We start from the raw sequence: 14257 nt of genomic DNA, 5'->3' as shown, positions 1-14257 counted from the left end.
TTGCTATGAAACTTTTTTACATCTTAAGATTTCTTTATACATGTTAAGGCATAGGGTAACGTGGCAATTAAGCAAATTAATAAGATAAGCTTGAATGACAGGAGAAGGCTGGCCTATAGAAATAGGGCCATAAATGGCATTCAGTACATCTTACAGGATTGGACACCATTGTAAGGTATTTCATTTATAACTTTTATAAGTTACGATCTTATTTGTTTATTAAAAATTAAAAAAAATTAAACCATATTTGGTTTATTTTTTAATAAACCATATTTGGCCATATTTGCCTTTAGAAATACTAGGGTAATGTAACTGATACTATTTACAAATTTTTAAAAAAGTCTTACATTAACAGACCTTAGATATCTTTCCTGAAGCTTATATTTAAACAGTAAAGTATATATAAAAGCAAAGCCTATATATATCCCAATAAGGTTATTGTATTTTTTCAATTAAAAACTTGAACAAATCTATACAGTCCTTACAATGTGCTAGGCATTGCTCATATATTAATACATCTAATCCTCATAATAACCAAATGAGATCTAGAAATGTTTATAATCTTTACTTAACAGATGAAGATGCAAAAGTACAAAGATGGTAAGTAACTTGCCCAAAGTCAGATTACTTGTAAGTGGTTGAGCCAGGAGTCCAGCAACTGGCTGCAGAGATCTGGGAGACCGATAAGATTTACTCCCATAGTTAGCCATTTGCCTTTCTTGAAAGTTGGTGAACCCAAGGGAGAGGGCCAGGGGAAGTAAATGATTTGTTTCGGTCATGGATTATTAGCTCTCAGAGAACCGAATAAATGGAGACCACCTGAAGATAAGGCTAGGTCTGCTTTAGCTCACAAGTTTTTATTCCACTCCCTTTTTTTAGAATGTATATATACAGTGTCATTTTTAGATGTTTGAGGACTAAATTAAGTTTTCACTTCCATCTGAGTGAAGAGAATATATTTTTGATTACAATATTTGTCTTTTTTGCAGGCAAAAATAGTTCTTGATGTTATTGTCACCATGTTCAGTGAATATTGTGAGAATCAATTTACGTAAGTTTATTTGACAATGTTATTGAAGCTTGTTGTTCTGAAGGCAAAGCACTAGGGCCTTGTACTAAATATAAAGATGAAAAATGTGGCTCCTGTGACTAGAACATATTCTCTCTTTGGGGGGCTAAGACCTATGCATAACTGTTTAAAATAAAAAGTGAGAACTACTTTAAAAAGTTTTGGTAGTGTTCTGGCTTTAAGGGCAGGTTATTGCTAGCTGGATTGGTTATTGCACCTGTGCAGACATTGTGGAGGCATGAAATTTAAGCTGTGTTTAAAGATCATTGGATTTGAGGATGTAAACATGGAAGGACAGACAAGGAACAGCTAAACAAAAGTAGGGAAGCGTATATCCCATATGTATGAATAGGATTACTATATTTTTTCCAAAGCTTATTTTTTAATTAAAAAGATTTCACTAGGGGCGCCTGGGTGGCGCAGTCGTTAAAGCGTCTGCCTTCGGCTCAGGGCGTGATCCCGGCGTACCGGGATCGAGTCCCACATCGGGCTCCTCCGCTATGAGCCTGCTTCTTCCTCTCCCACTCCCCCTGCTGTGTTCCCTCTCTCGCTGGCTGTCTCTCTGTCACATAAATAAATAAAATCTTTAAAAAAAAAAAAAAAAAAAAAAAAAAAAAGATTTCACTAAATGTTCCTTGCTGTGTCTTGGCGTCATAGTTTATTCTAGAATGTTAATTATAATTCAAAATAGCCATATCACTGCAGAGCACAGGACTGAAGTTGTATGGCAGGGTCTGTTTTTTAAATCGATTTGCCTATTAGTGGTTGCATAGTCAGCTTTCATGGTGTAACACAGCACCCTGGTAAATGCTGGAATGTGTATATCCATGTTGGCAAGGAGTAGTTGAGGATGCACGCTTTGTAGCCCTGAGAAGTAAGCATCAGATGTGTGCAGCCTGAAGAGCTGTGGGGCCATAGGGCATGGAACAGTAAGGTGGTGTTGCGTTTGGGAGGATTAATCCAGACAGCGGTGTTGGAACGTGAATAAATTGAATGTGTTGAGATTACTCTTGTAGAGCAAGTGAGAGACTTGTTAACCATACACATTTTTAGAATTTATGGCCCTTTTTGTTTTTAATATTTCTGGCGTTTTTTTTCCCCCCAGGGTTGAAGCAGCTGAGGTTGTTTTTCCTAATGGAAAATCCTATACCTTTCCAGTAAGTATTTAAGAAGTGGATTTGATGATAATACTAGTGATAATGTTTTAGAGTACTTGTTGTATGTCCATCCATCTACCCACATGCCAGGCATTATACTGTGTGCATTACATGGATTTAATCTTCACGGTAACCCTATGAAGGTGGGTGCTGTTTGGCTCTTTCCCAGATGGAGATAGAGACCTTGAGATGTTAAATAGCTTGCCTGTTACTATGAAATGGTGGAGCTAGATGATAGTCTGGCTTCAGCTCCCAACATGCTCCATTATACCACTGCATTAGATGGCCATAATTCCTCTGATTTATGCTCTTTTTAAAATTTTAATTTAAATTCAATTAACTAACATATATTATTAGTTTCAGAGATAGCGTTCATTGATTCATCAGTCTTACATAACACCCAGTGTTCATTATATCACATGTCCTCCCTGATGTCCATCACCTAGTTACCCCATCCCTCCATACCCCTCCCCTCCAGCAACCCTCAGTTTGTTTCCTATGATTAAGAGTCTCTTATGGTTTGTCTCTCTCTCTGATTTTGTCTTGTTTTATTTTTCCCTCCCTTCCCCTCTGATCCTCTGTTTTGTTTCTTTAATTCCACATGAGTGAGATCATATGATAATTGTCTTTCTCTGACTTATTTCGCTTAGCATAATGCCTTCTAGTTCCATCCATGTTGTTGCAGATGGCAGGATTTCATTTTTTTTGATGATTGAGTAGTATTCCATTTTGTGTGTTTTTGTGTGTGTGTATACATACCACATCTTTATCCATTCATCTGTTGATGGACATCCGGGCTCTTTCCATAGTTTGGCTATTGTGGACATTGCTTCTATAAATGTTGGGGTGTGCAGGTTCGGATTTATTCTTTTTTTAACCAGTTTACTGGGTAATTTATAGTCTCACCCCTTTTAAGATGACTCAGCCCTCCAAACCTAATTAGTCTGTTCACACTTGAATTAACAGTCGCTGAAGAGCCGTCACTGTAACTAATAATTCCAGGTGTATTAACAGGACTAAGTAGAAAGCACAATTGTCAAGACGTAGTCTTGGTTAAAAAACAAAACAAAAAACAAACAAAAAAACCACAACAGCATTATTCTTAATTGGGCTTTTTTCTTCCCCTAAGATGATTTTATTAATACAAAGATGGCTGTTCAAACACATGACTCTTAGTCACTTAGTTATGATTTAGTGAGGCCATTTTTTAAGCTCTTCTTTAGATTTTTTCACTATTCCTCTGTCACTTAAGAAGTGAATCATAGCCTGGAATGGTTTCTACTATTTAAATAGTTTTTAAAGTAGATAAAATCTGCCAAGATCAAAACCTTCCCCTTCCTGAAAACAGCATTTAACATCATACTTCGTTCTAGAATATTGATTATAATTCAGAATAAATGTATAGCTGTAGAAAACTTAGTTGAAATTATGGACAGTCTCCGTTTTTAAAAAATTTGTAGTGCCTGTTAGCTTTTGTTATGTAACAAACTGATATCTCAAGACTTAGTGACTTAAAATAACGGTGATTTGTTTATCATGATCCTGTCGGTCTGCTGGGTAGTTCTGGTCTGACTGGCTTGGCTAACGTCTCCTGGGCTTGCTCCTGTATAATCAGCCAGTTGGTAGACTAGCATCTAAATGACCTGGGATAGCCTCACACACAAGTCTGCTTAGCTGTAGAGTCACCAGGTCAAGTGTCTGTCGTCATCCAGCGGGCTAGCTTGGTCTTTGTTACATGGTGGCAGTTGCAGGATTCCCAGCAAGCACTGGACTTGCTCTCGTGCTAAGTATCTTTAAGCTTGGTGTCCTGTTGGCCTGGGCCAGTCATTTTGCTAGATTCAAGGAAGGGTGACATAGACTCCCATTTCCCAGTGTGAGGAGGGCCTGACGTGCCCCATTGTGAGGTTGTGGGTGCAGCAGAGAAGGGAAGAATGTGGCCATCTGTATGATTTACCACAGTAGTAGTCGGGAGTAGCCAGAGATAGCTTTTTAGTCTATTTTAAAATGATGTCTGATTTGAGAAAAGTTTTTTTCTTTTTGATATGAAGAATTGTCAAGTATTAATAAAACTGAAATATGTACTTTGGGGAGGAAAAATATCTTAAAATTTGGTTCACTTTTCTCATGTAGATAATTCCTTGAAATCATTTGCATTTTAAAGAGCTTTCATAAATTCAAATGGTGGGATTTCTGAAAAGGAGTACTGTAGCAGTCTTGTCATTTGTTAATCTGTTTCCTTCTGGACGTGGATTAGAACAACTCTTCTCAGGTTGTCCTCCCAGAAGAGAATGATCCTCTGAGGAACTGATTTCTTCCTCACATGAAATAGCTTATTTTTCTCAGTACTTTGATAGTTCTTTCTTCTGTTATTTCATATAAAAGAATGGACTTTGGAATAAGAGGGCCGGAGGAGAGAAGTGGCAGGTAGTCCGAGAGACCAGTGGTTAATGGTGGGAGCTTCGGAATTAGGCTGCCTGAACTTGTTGATTTGTTAAATTGTTCATTTATTTTATGCATTTACTCATTAGCTACATACCGAGTGCTTAGTACCTGACAAGCATTTTTGTAAGCACTGGGAATGTAGCAGCAGCAGGGCCCAGCAGCTTACCATTGTTGTGATCCGGGGTTACTCATCTACAACCTAACTGTTTGCCCTTCACTGATTAGGAATCTAATAGTATCTGTTGTGAGGGTTAAGATTATCGTGCAAGTGTCTCGTACTATTTAGTTCATATCAACTGCTCAGTAAAGGTTTTTCTGTTGCAATCATTAGCTTCTAGTTTCATGCTTCATAAACCCTATGTGCAGTCACAGCACCTCAGGATCTTGATAACCTTCAGATCCGGAATCAGTAGGCCCCGTGTCACTGCTACCAGCTATAAAGGCCCGAGAGCCTACGTTTCTAAGAAGCACTTGGGTGATGATGATACTTCTGCCTGAGAATTGCAAGGCTCTGGTCCATTGTACTTACTTGATTCCAATCAGATTTTTAAATTTATAGCCTTTTTGCCAGTGGTAGTTATGCTTTTGAGAGTAATTTAATGATAAATATTCATAGATACGTTTGCAAAGGTGCTGAAGAGCCTGGGCTTTATACATGTTTATTCCTACCTAACGTGGTAAAGTTACACACTGTTGAAGGAGAGTACCAATTTATGAGATGCTCTCAGTCCTACCGTGTCCTGGAGCAGATTGATGATAGCTGGGACTGCCTGGGGGCCCGGTCGCATTCCCCCACCAGGATAAATGATAAGAAAGGAATTTCTTCGTAACACTTGGGCTTAGTTTAATGGTGATATTTGATAGTACATGGTGATATTTGAATTATTCATTCTTGGTCATAAATGCCTGCTTGCTTGCGAGGAGACTGAAAATCCTTAGGATTTATAAGCATCTTAGAAATGATGTAATGCACCAGGGTTTTACTGCGGAGAGTAGTGATTGGCATTTTCTATTTCTGAGCAGTTCCAGTTGTCTAGCAAGGACAATGTTCCGTTATGAACCTGTTGTAGCAGATTTATTCCTCTGTAATGTTTTAAAACATAATGTTTATTTTCAGTGTCTCGCTCTAACAACAGTTTTTTTGGGAGGGCGGTGAACTGCCACAGCAAGACGATGTAAAGTTAGAGTCTAATGCTGTAGCTGACAGGGACTCACTTAAGCTTCTCAAACTTTTTCTCTTTAAAGGAACTGGCTTACCGAAAGGAAATAGTGAGAGCTGATCTAATTAACAAAAAAGTTGGAATCAGGTATGCTTTGAAAACATTTATTTACTGTTGGAGAGAATTCAAAAATGAAGTACCCACAAGACTTTAGTTTTTCCTGAAAGAATGCTTATGCTTAGAGAGGGTTTTGATATCTTTTCAGAGTAAGTAAGTGATAGTAAATCATCTGTCGGGATGTCTAGTGTCTCATGGAACTCAGAAAGAAAGGTGATATTTCAGATAGAATATTTTAAAACAAAATATAAGCACGTTTTAAGTAATCCAGTGAAGTTTATGGATTGTACATTTCTGTTTCAGAGAAACTCCAGAAAATATTGCCAAACTTCTAACCAGGATGTATTTAAAGTCAGAAGTAATAGGTGATGGGAATCAGATTGAGATCGAAATCCCTCCGACCAGATCTGACATTATCCATGCGTGTGATATTGTAGAAGATGCAGCTATTGCCTACGGATATAACAACATTCAGATGACTCTCCCGAAAACCTATAGCATAGCTAATCAGGTAAGATTGCACCCTTAAATAAATACTCCTTGTTGTTAGAAACTGATTATTGAATGCCAGGAAGGCTTTGAGAAAAACAGCACATAGGAATTAAGTAGTATTTGGACATGCTGTGCTATGGGAGACATTCGCTATGGAGAGGATACAAAACAGATGCCCAGTGGATTAGAGTAAGTTCAGAACCTGTGATGACTGGTACTTGAAGAAAGACAGGTTTCGAGTTTGGAGCCCTTTTGAATATTGAACTGGGAGATTCATTTTTTCAACCTGGCCTGAAGGCAGAAGTTCGGTGTGGGAGAGGTGAAGTGGGGAGTTTGTGCATCTGTGTGGGGGTATTGGGGTAGTGAAGTCGTGGGGAGGGGGAGGGGGGGTGAAGTGGTGGTACTAGCAGTATTAGTAAGGCTGGAAGGGGGTGTGCCCTTTAATGACCTGTTCTGTTTAAACCTTTTGTTTTAGGAAATTTTATTGAGGTGGAATAAAGTTAAATATCTTTTTTTCAGCTTCCTCTTAATAAGCTCACAGAACTCCTAAGACATGACATGGCAGCCGCTGGGTTCACGGAAGCGCTTACCTTTGCTCTGGTATGTCTCCCATGTTTTTCTGCAGCTGATTGTTGACACTGAATCTCTGAAGTACTGTACTCTTTGATTCCTCACATGAATTTGTAAAGTCTAGACTCCTAAAATTTCCAGGTTCTAGAAGAACAACTTTTTTTACTTGAGATTGTATAGTTTCTAGTAAAAAAAAGTGTTTCCTTTTTTAGTCACAGAAAATCATGAAGGACAAAAGTCTTAAATGACAAATAACAATGTATTTTGTACTTTCATGGAAGTGTTGAAGGTTGAATTCACAATGAATTTCATAACCAAATTGATCAAGTTAGAATTTTTAGTTTTAATTTGGTTGTGTCTGTGCCCACTAGATGCCTCCCTAGTTAAGGATTTGTGGACTGTTCCACATTAAACTTCTCTGTCTTTGAACATGTTCACAACATTTGCTTTGAGTTGGAAAGCTGACATAAAAGGCCTGAATCAGGAAATGAATTTTATTACAAAATGGAAGGAAATGCCCTTCCCCCCACCAGATTGACCATTTGTAAAGAATAAAACGTCTGTGCCGTTTATAGTTTTCTCTTGCTGAGCATTTGTGTAGAGCCTACAGTGTAGTTCTGCAGTCTTCTAGTAGGTGTCGGCTTAATGATGGAGGGCAAAAACCAAAACCGAACAAAAACAAAACGACTTCATTTTCTCCCCCCCCAAACTGAACTCCAGACAGACTTCTCCATCTTACATTTATAGAGAGTGCAGTAGTGGGGGTTACATTACTACCAGTTTGTGGGGAGAGGATGGTCAGAAAGGAGATGCAGCCTTTCTTCCTGTATTGAGCATTTGTCATTCATAGGATGCTAACCTCGGAAGGGACCTTACAGATGCTAAATACCTACTTTAGCCTTAGTCTAAGAATATTCATAAAAATCATGGATTTAGTTTTACTTATTATATTTTTCTAACACTTTAAACACATTAACATTGAAAAAAATATTAAAATTTTTTACTAGCTACTGCCACTTCAGGTTGCCTTGATGAAAACTGCTTCTAATCTCTGTCCCTTATCTTCCATTATCATGATAAAGTACAAGGCCTCCCAGACCCCTCTGCTGCCATGTTTGTGGAGCAACCTTTCTTCTACGCACACAGTACTATTTCTGAGAGTAGATTACATTATTTAAATTGCATTTCCTAATTAATCACCTTATATCTTGTTGTAAAAACTCCTCCGTGCTGAGGAGAAAATCTGGTTATTTCCATCGTGCCTGCCACCGTTCTCCGCCTCTGCATCCATCGCAGATCAGGGAGCTCTTTTGTGCTCTGCCTGGATGTGGCTTTGGTATCCTTCCCAGGAGAGCATGGCAAGAGTCATTAGAGCTGACACTGACATAAGATCTAAACCCATTTGTGTGTGTGTGTGTGTGTGTGTGTGTGTGTGTGTGTGTGTGTTTATTTCTCTAAGAAATACAGACTAGTCCTTGAGGGCCACTTTGTAAAATAGTGCAATAGGCAACATCACCTAATGTTGGAAAACCGTTCAGTAATCTGATGGTACATCAGTTTTCATGTTCAGTTTTAAACTCCTTTGCAACAGTTAGCATTAATATATGTGATAATTCTTAGTATTGATTCATCATCACTGTTAATATTTTTTTGAGCACTTAGTTTGTGGCAGGTACTTTATTTGCATTATCTTGTTAGCTCATTTATTAGATGTGATGCATCTGATAGTTTTATTTTCATAACTTCTGTAGGTCATCCTGGTGTTTGAGTGTGACAAATATCTTTCTCTTTTTGGAGGGTGCGTGCTTAGGAGTTTATTGCTCAGGGCTTTAGCAAGCACCTATGCACAGAAGTTAAATGATCAAGTAGAAGGAACGTTGGGCAGAATTTAGGCCACTTGACTTCTTCTTTTTTTTTTTTTAAGATTTTAGTTATTTGACAGAGAGACAGCCAGCGAGAGAGGGAACACAAGCAGGGGGAGTGGGAGAGGAAGAAGCAGGTTCCCAGCGGAGGAGCCTGACGTGGGGCTCGATCCCAGAACGCCGGGATCACGCCCTGAGCCAAAGGCAGACGCTTAACGACTGAGCCACCCAGGCGCCCCCAGGCCACTTGACTTCTTGCTCATGCTCTCTCTCTCTTAAATATCTTTTTTCCTTTATGTAAAGATTTTATTTATTTATTTGACAGAGAGTACAAGCAGGGGGAGTGGCAGGAAGAGGGAGAAGCAGGCTCCCACTGAGCAGGGAGCCCGACACGGGGCTTGATCCCAGGCCCCTGGGATCATGACCTGAACTGAAGGCAGATGTTTAACCAAGTGAGCTACCCAGGCACTCCTAGACATCTCTGGTAAAAGTAAGGAAGACTAGAAGATTCAGGGAATGGATAGCTAACTGTGTAAGAGACTAGACTGGTACAGTAAATGGGAGGCCAGCTTTAGGAAGGGCCCAGATGCAGTTACACCACCATCAACATGGGGAAAACTTACTTTGCCCCATATCATAGATAGAACTCCTTGTTAGAGAACTGTTAATGTTGAATTATATCTGCTGTGGCCCTGAATTAGTTGATGTATTTATTTTTAACTTCTTTATGTAGAATCTACATTGCTATGAGACTGTAAGTTGACTTACAATATTAAATACTTTGTATATTAAGTATTGTTTTTCTTTATTTTGCATGTACTTCATAGTGCTCCCAAGAAGATATTGCTGATAAACTTGGTTTGGACATCTCTGCAACAAAGGCAGTCCACATAAGTAATCCTAAAACAGCTGAATTTCAGGTGAGAATTTTAAGTAGGTAAGAATTTGGGTAAATCCTGAGAGGCAGTGCATAAGTTATACTTAAGATGGCAAAATCTTAGAGCTTTTTAAAACTCTCCTCTTGGATAAGATTATAGTTGGTTCTTACATAACTTTGGCGAATTTTTTTTTAAAGTGCTCTTTTTTTTTTTTTTTAAGATTTATTAGAGCTTGTGGGGGAGGGGCAAAGAGTTTAAATATTTTTAATTTTTAAAATTTTTAAAAAAGACTTTATTAGAGAGCAAGTGAGAAAGAGAAGAATTGGGGCAGGGGCAGAGGGAGAGGGACAAGCAGACTCCCTGATGAGCAGGGAGCCTGACTGGGTCTCCATCCCAGGACCCGGAGATCATGACCTGAGCTGAAACCAAGAGTGGGACATTTAACTGACTGAGCCACCCAGGCACCCCTTGTTGACAAATTCTTAACACTTTTTAGTCTTTTCTTGATTGGCCTGCTTGTGTTTTACTTACTTTGCTTGCCCAGTCTTGTTTGAACTCTCCATTTCATTCCCTTCAAATCAGTTGACTTTAATACTATTTTCAGATTTCATCTTTTCTACCCATTTTGTAATAAATGAATCAGCAGCTGTTCCCAGTACCTCCATTAAGTCATTCACTTTGAAAGTAGTTGTTACTTGTTTTTGACCATGCTGCCTCTGTTTTTTTTTCATGGTAATCCTCTAGTTCAATGGCAGTTTCACACAGAGTTCGGGAATAGTTCAGTGAGAATACGATCTTAGTAAACGTTAGTGATTTACATTCTTAGATTAGGAAATTACTTTGAAGTGCTGTTTTTATTTATAATATCTTTGTTTATTAATGACTTCAGACTATCTCCTCTCTTACTGGTCAGCTCTCATTCTGTTTTTCTTGCACACGCAATTCTTCGATTTTTCTTTAACCCTGGCTTAGAATCAAGGAGAATCTTAGAATTGGGAGGAAATGCTTTCAAGAAAATTTTGTTGTAATATGTGAACTCTGTGACTTGAGATAGTTTTTAGGAATCTTGATTTTCATATCTGTAAAAGCAGGGGAGGGGGTCTCTAAGTTCTAAAAATTTTTAAAGTTCTAAAAATGTTAAAATTTGGATTTTCTTAAAGTTAGATTTAATCTGTACCACTAATGTGGTAGATTAGGGCTAGACTATTTAAAGAGCCAACTGGTGATAATATTCATCAAGTACATAAATTGTTTCTCTGTATTCAGTGTCTGAACTTTGAAGAATTCTTATGCAGTTTGGAAGGATTGTGATAATAAGGTCCACTAGCTTTGTCTACTGCTCTTTAAAGATGCCTGTGGTGTTCTTTTCAATGAGAGATGCTCAAATTCATTTGGGTAGAGGGATTTTTCCGTAAATCTTACTGGGTTTCTATTTGAGTTTATTCCAGATTTTCCTTTTTCTACCAGTTTCATTTATCGAACTTGATAGATTTCTTAAGATGTGGTGATGTTCTGTAGGGTTTACATCCTGTGGAAGGAAAATCAGAACACATTATCACTATAAATAGCTAGGGTTTAGCACACTTTCAGAATCAGTATTTCTGCATAAAATACATTAGATGAGTCCATGTTTTAGAGTGGACAGATTCTGTATTTTACTTCTGCTTTACCGATAATTATGTCCTACCCTTACTAACATGGCTAACAGGTTTCTTTTTATTTATGGTTAAATGTAAAGTTGTTTATGGGCTTGTAACTCAGTTTATTGTTTAAGCCCATTCTTTCTCTTGCATAATTCTTAATTTTGGGCTATTTTCTAACTGTAGATATGTTAGAGAATGGATAAAAGAAAAATGTCAGTTAAAACATGTACATTTTATAATTATGAATGAAATCACAGAATATTCCCACATTCCCCCAAATTAGCAGTAGTATTCCTTAATACTTTTAAATATCCATTGTTGAAATTTTCTCAATTGTCTCAATTTTCTTAATAGTTTGTATGACCTTCATTTGAATCCCAAGGCAAAGTTGATGTGCTTCTTACGTCTCTTAATCTACAGATTGCCCCTCTGTCCATCTCCCTGTCTCTCTTCCTTTCATTTTCTTCACTGAACAAACTGGGTCATTTGTCCTGTAGAGTTCTCAGTTAGGATGTTTTTAAATACGTTCCAGTGGTCCCCTATATTTCTAGCAAATTGGAAGGTAGATCTAGAAGCTTGATTGGATTCCGGTTTAATTTTTTGTATTGCTGTGAGTTTTAAACAAGGCTGATGTATGAAATGGAAAAAAAACAAAAACAAAAACAGAAACAAAACACTGGGAAAAGCTATTTACAAAGGTAGCTTGTTTATATTCCAGTAAGTTAAGCTTTCTTTTAACATTGTACTTTTATATCTGTGAATGGTTTGGGCACTTTCTCTCCAGTTTTGAAAGTGAGCAATATTTACAAAAGCATGGAGTTGAAGACTACTAGCAGCAGGTGGCAGAGTGAACGTGATTGGAAAGGTTTTCTCTTTTCCCTCAGCACACGTTCTACCACCAAGTCTTCATAGGGGCTTCCTGTTAACGCCTGTAAGATCTAGGAAGGGCCTCTGTTTTAGTCAGAGTGGTCAGGGCAGGCCTCTCTGGGGACCTTTTGAGCAGAGACCTGAAGAAAGTAAGACAGCCACATATGAATCCAGAGGAAGAATGTATGTGGCAGAGGAAGGGAGGAGGCGTGGAGACTGAACGCAGCTTGCGGAGCGTGGCTGCAACCCAGTAAACCAGGGGGAGCAGCAGGCATGGTCGGTGGAGAGGAGACCAGGACCAGATTCAGACAGGACCCCATGCAGGGCATGGATTTCATTCAAAATTTGATGGAAACTTGTTAAATTTTCGAACAGGAGTTTCCTGATCTGATGTAGGCCTTAAAGCATCGCTGTGTGTGGAGAACAGGCTGTTAGGCGGCAGGAGTGGAAGCAGAGAAAGCAGCTTAAGCTCCTGCTGTAGTCTGGGCAAGGGGTGGTGGTGCTGGTGTCTGCTGGAGCCCAGGATCATAACGACGGTGCCCTACCACCGCTCATAAGCTCTTCTGGGAACATGATGTGTTGAAAGCTAACCTGTCTCACATGGCTTAGAATGAGAAATTTGAGACAAAAGTAGGGAAGTTGTTTTGGGGGTTTTTTTGTTTTTAGAACTAGGATGTGTGTTTGTATTTCTTTGGCTACTAAGCTGAAAACTGTGGTCACAGCTTGCCCATGGCAGCTGTGTAATTTTTTTAGTGCTACATATTTGTGTTCTGTTTTCTCATTGTTGTGATATTTTAATTGCATTTACATTTTCCCTGGCCTTGGTTTTTAAGAATTTGATTAATATATATTTCATCTATTTAAATACTTGCATTTTTTGTAATCTCCTTCAATTACTTTATAAAATAAAGCAGGATATTAAAATTTACATATTTGCAATCTTAAAAGCTAACTTTAATTTTAAAAATGATAATAGAATAACCAGTCCTAGATACAGGCATTGTATTTATATTTGTTTCTCAATTTTTGATTAGGTCTTAACGATTTTTCATTTTGTAAGTTTGGAAGCCAGAATATTTTCAGTTTTTTGTCTTGGAATTTATAATTAAAAATGATTTGAACATTTACATATTGCATTTTCCAGAAGAGTGTTATTACTGGGAAGCTGTTGAGTTCTTTTGGCCTTGTCTTAAACCAAGTCTGTTTGGGTTCTTATTTGGTCAGTGCAATTTCATGTCTTCTCCTGTAGGTGGCACGCACTACCCTTCTTCCTGGCCTCCTAAAGACCATAGCTGCGAATCGGAAGATGCCCCTTCCTCTGAAACTGTTTGAAATCTCTGACATCGTAGTAAAAGATTCTAGCAGAGGTAAGAATGAGTACACTTGGATTTGTGCACTTAAAGCATGTTATTATAAGAATCTCAGCTTTATGTAAAAGTGGACAGTATAACCACCCCGGTGAATCCAGCACCCATCTTCAGCAGTTACCAGCACATGGCCAGTCTTCTTTCATCTGTACGCCAACCTACTCCCCCGTGTTAGTTTGATGTAATTCTTAGACCTCCTACTGTTTCACAGCAAACACTTTAGTATGTATTTCCAAAAGAGTTCTATATATATCTAAAAGATAAAAGACACCACTTTTGTTTTTTAAAAATAACCCAACACTGTTTTATCATCAAACATACAGCTAGTGTTTAAATTTTCCTAATTGTTTCATGAACTTAGTTTTCATGATTGACTGATATGAATCCATCCAAGCAAGATATTCAGATATTTTGTTGCTCTCTTTTTTCTTTTAGTAGAAGGCAAATCTTAAAAAACTTAACATTTATGAAGAAACCTATTAAAACCTCAACTTGAAAAGTACTGTGGAACATTTTTTTTTATCTTGTGATTTATGTGCATATCATTTTAAGGTACTTTGATGTCTTGTCATCTAGTTTAGCATTAGCTATTCATCGTTCTTGTAGTAGTCATAAGTGTGTTTGACCAGTTTT

At 38.0% G+C, this 14257-nt stretch overlaps 1 protein-coding gene across 2 annotated transcripts in view; it reads left to right on the top strand.

Moving 5' to 3' along the window:
- The window catches only part of FARSB (phenylalanyl-tRNA synthetase subunit beta), a 65228-nt gene that overhangs the window by 19083 nt on the left and 31888 nt on the right, over window positions 1–14257 (top strand). For both annotated transcript variants that reach the window (XM_026491831.4, XM_044381084.3), the window contains 7 exons: window positions 990–1051; window positions 2175–2226; window positions 5914–5975; window positions 6249–6456; window positions 6957–7037; window positions 9697–9789; window positions 13507–13624. In XM_026491831.4, the coding sequence (XP_026347616.2) occupies window positions 990–1051; window positions 2175–2226; window positions 5914–5975; window positions 6249–6456; window positions 6957–7037; window positions 9697–9789; window positions 13507–13624 (676 nt within the window). The remainder of the gene's footprint in view (window positions 1–989; window positions 1052–2174; window positions 2227–5913; window positions 5976–6248; window positions 6457–6956; window positions 7038–9696; window positions 9790–13506; window positions 13625–14257) is intronic.

The sequence above is a fragment of the Ursus arctos genome, unplaced genomic scaffold (assembly GCF_023065955.2).
Source record: "Ursus arctos isolate Adak ecotype North America unplaced genomic scaffold, UrsArc2.0 scaffold_1, whole genome shotgun sequence".
NCBI classification, from domain to species: Eukaryota; Metazoa; Chordata; class Mammalia; order Carnivora; family Ursidae; genus Ursus; species Ursus arctos.
The sequence above is the reverse complement of the archived record's forward strand: the minus strand, read 5'-3'. Positions and strand labels throughout refer to the sequence as shown.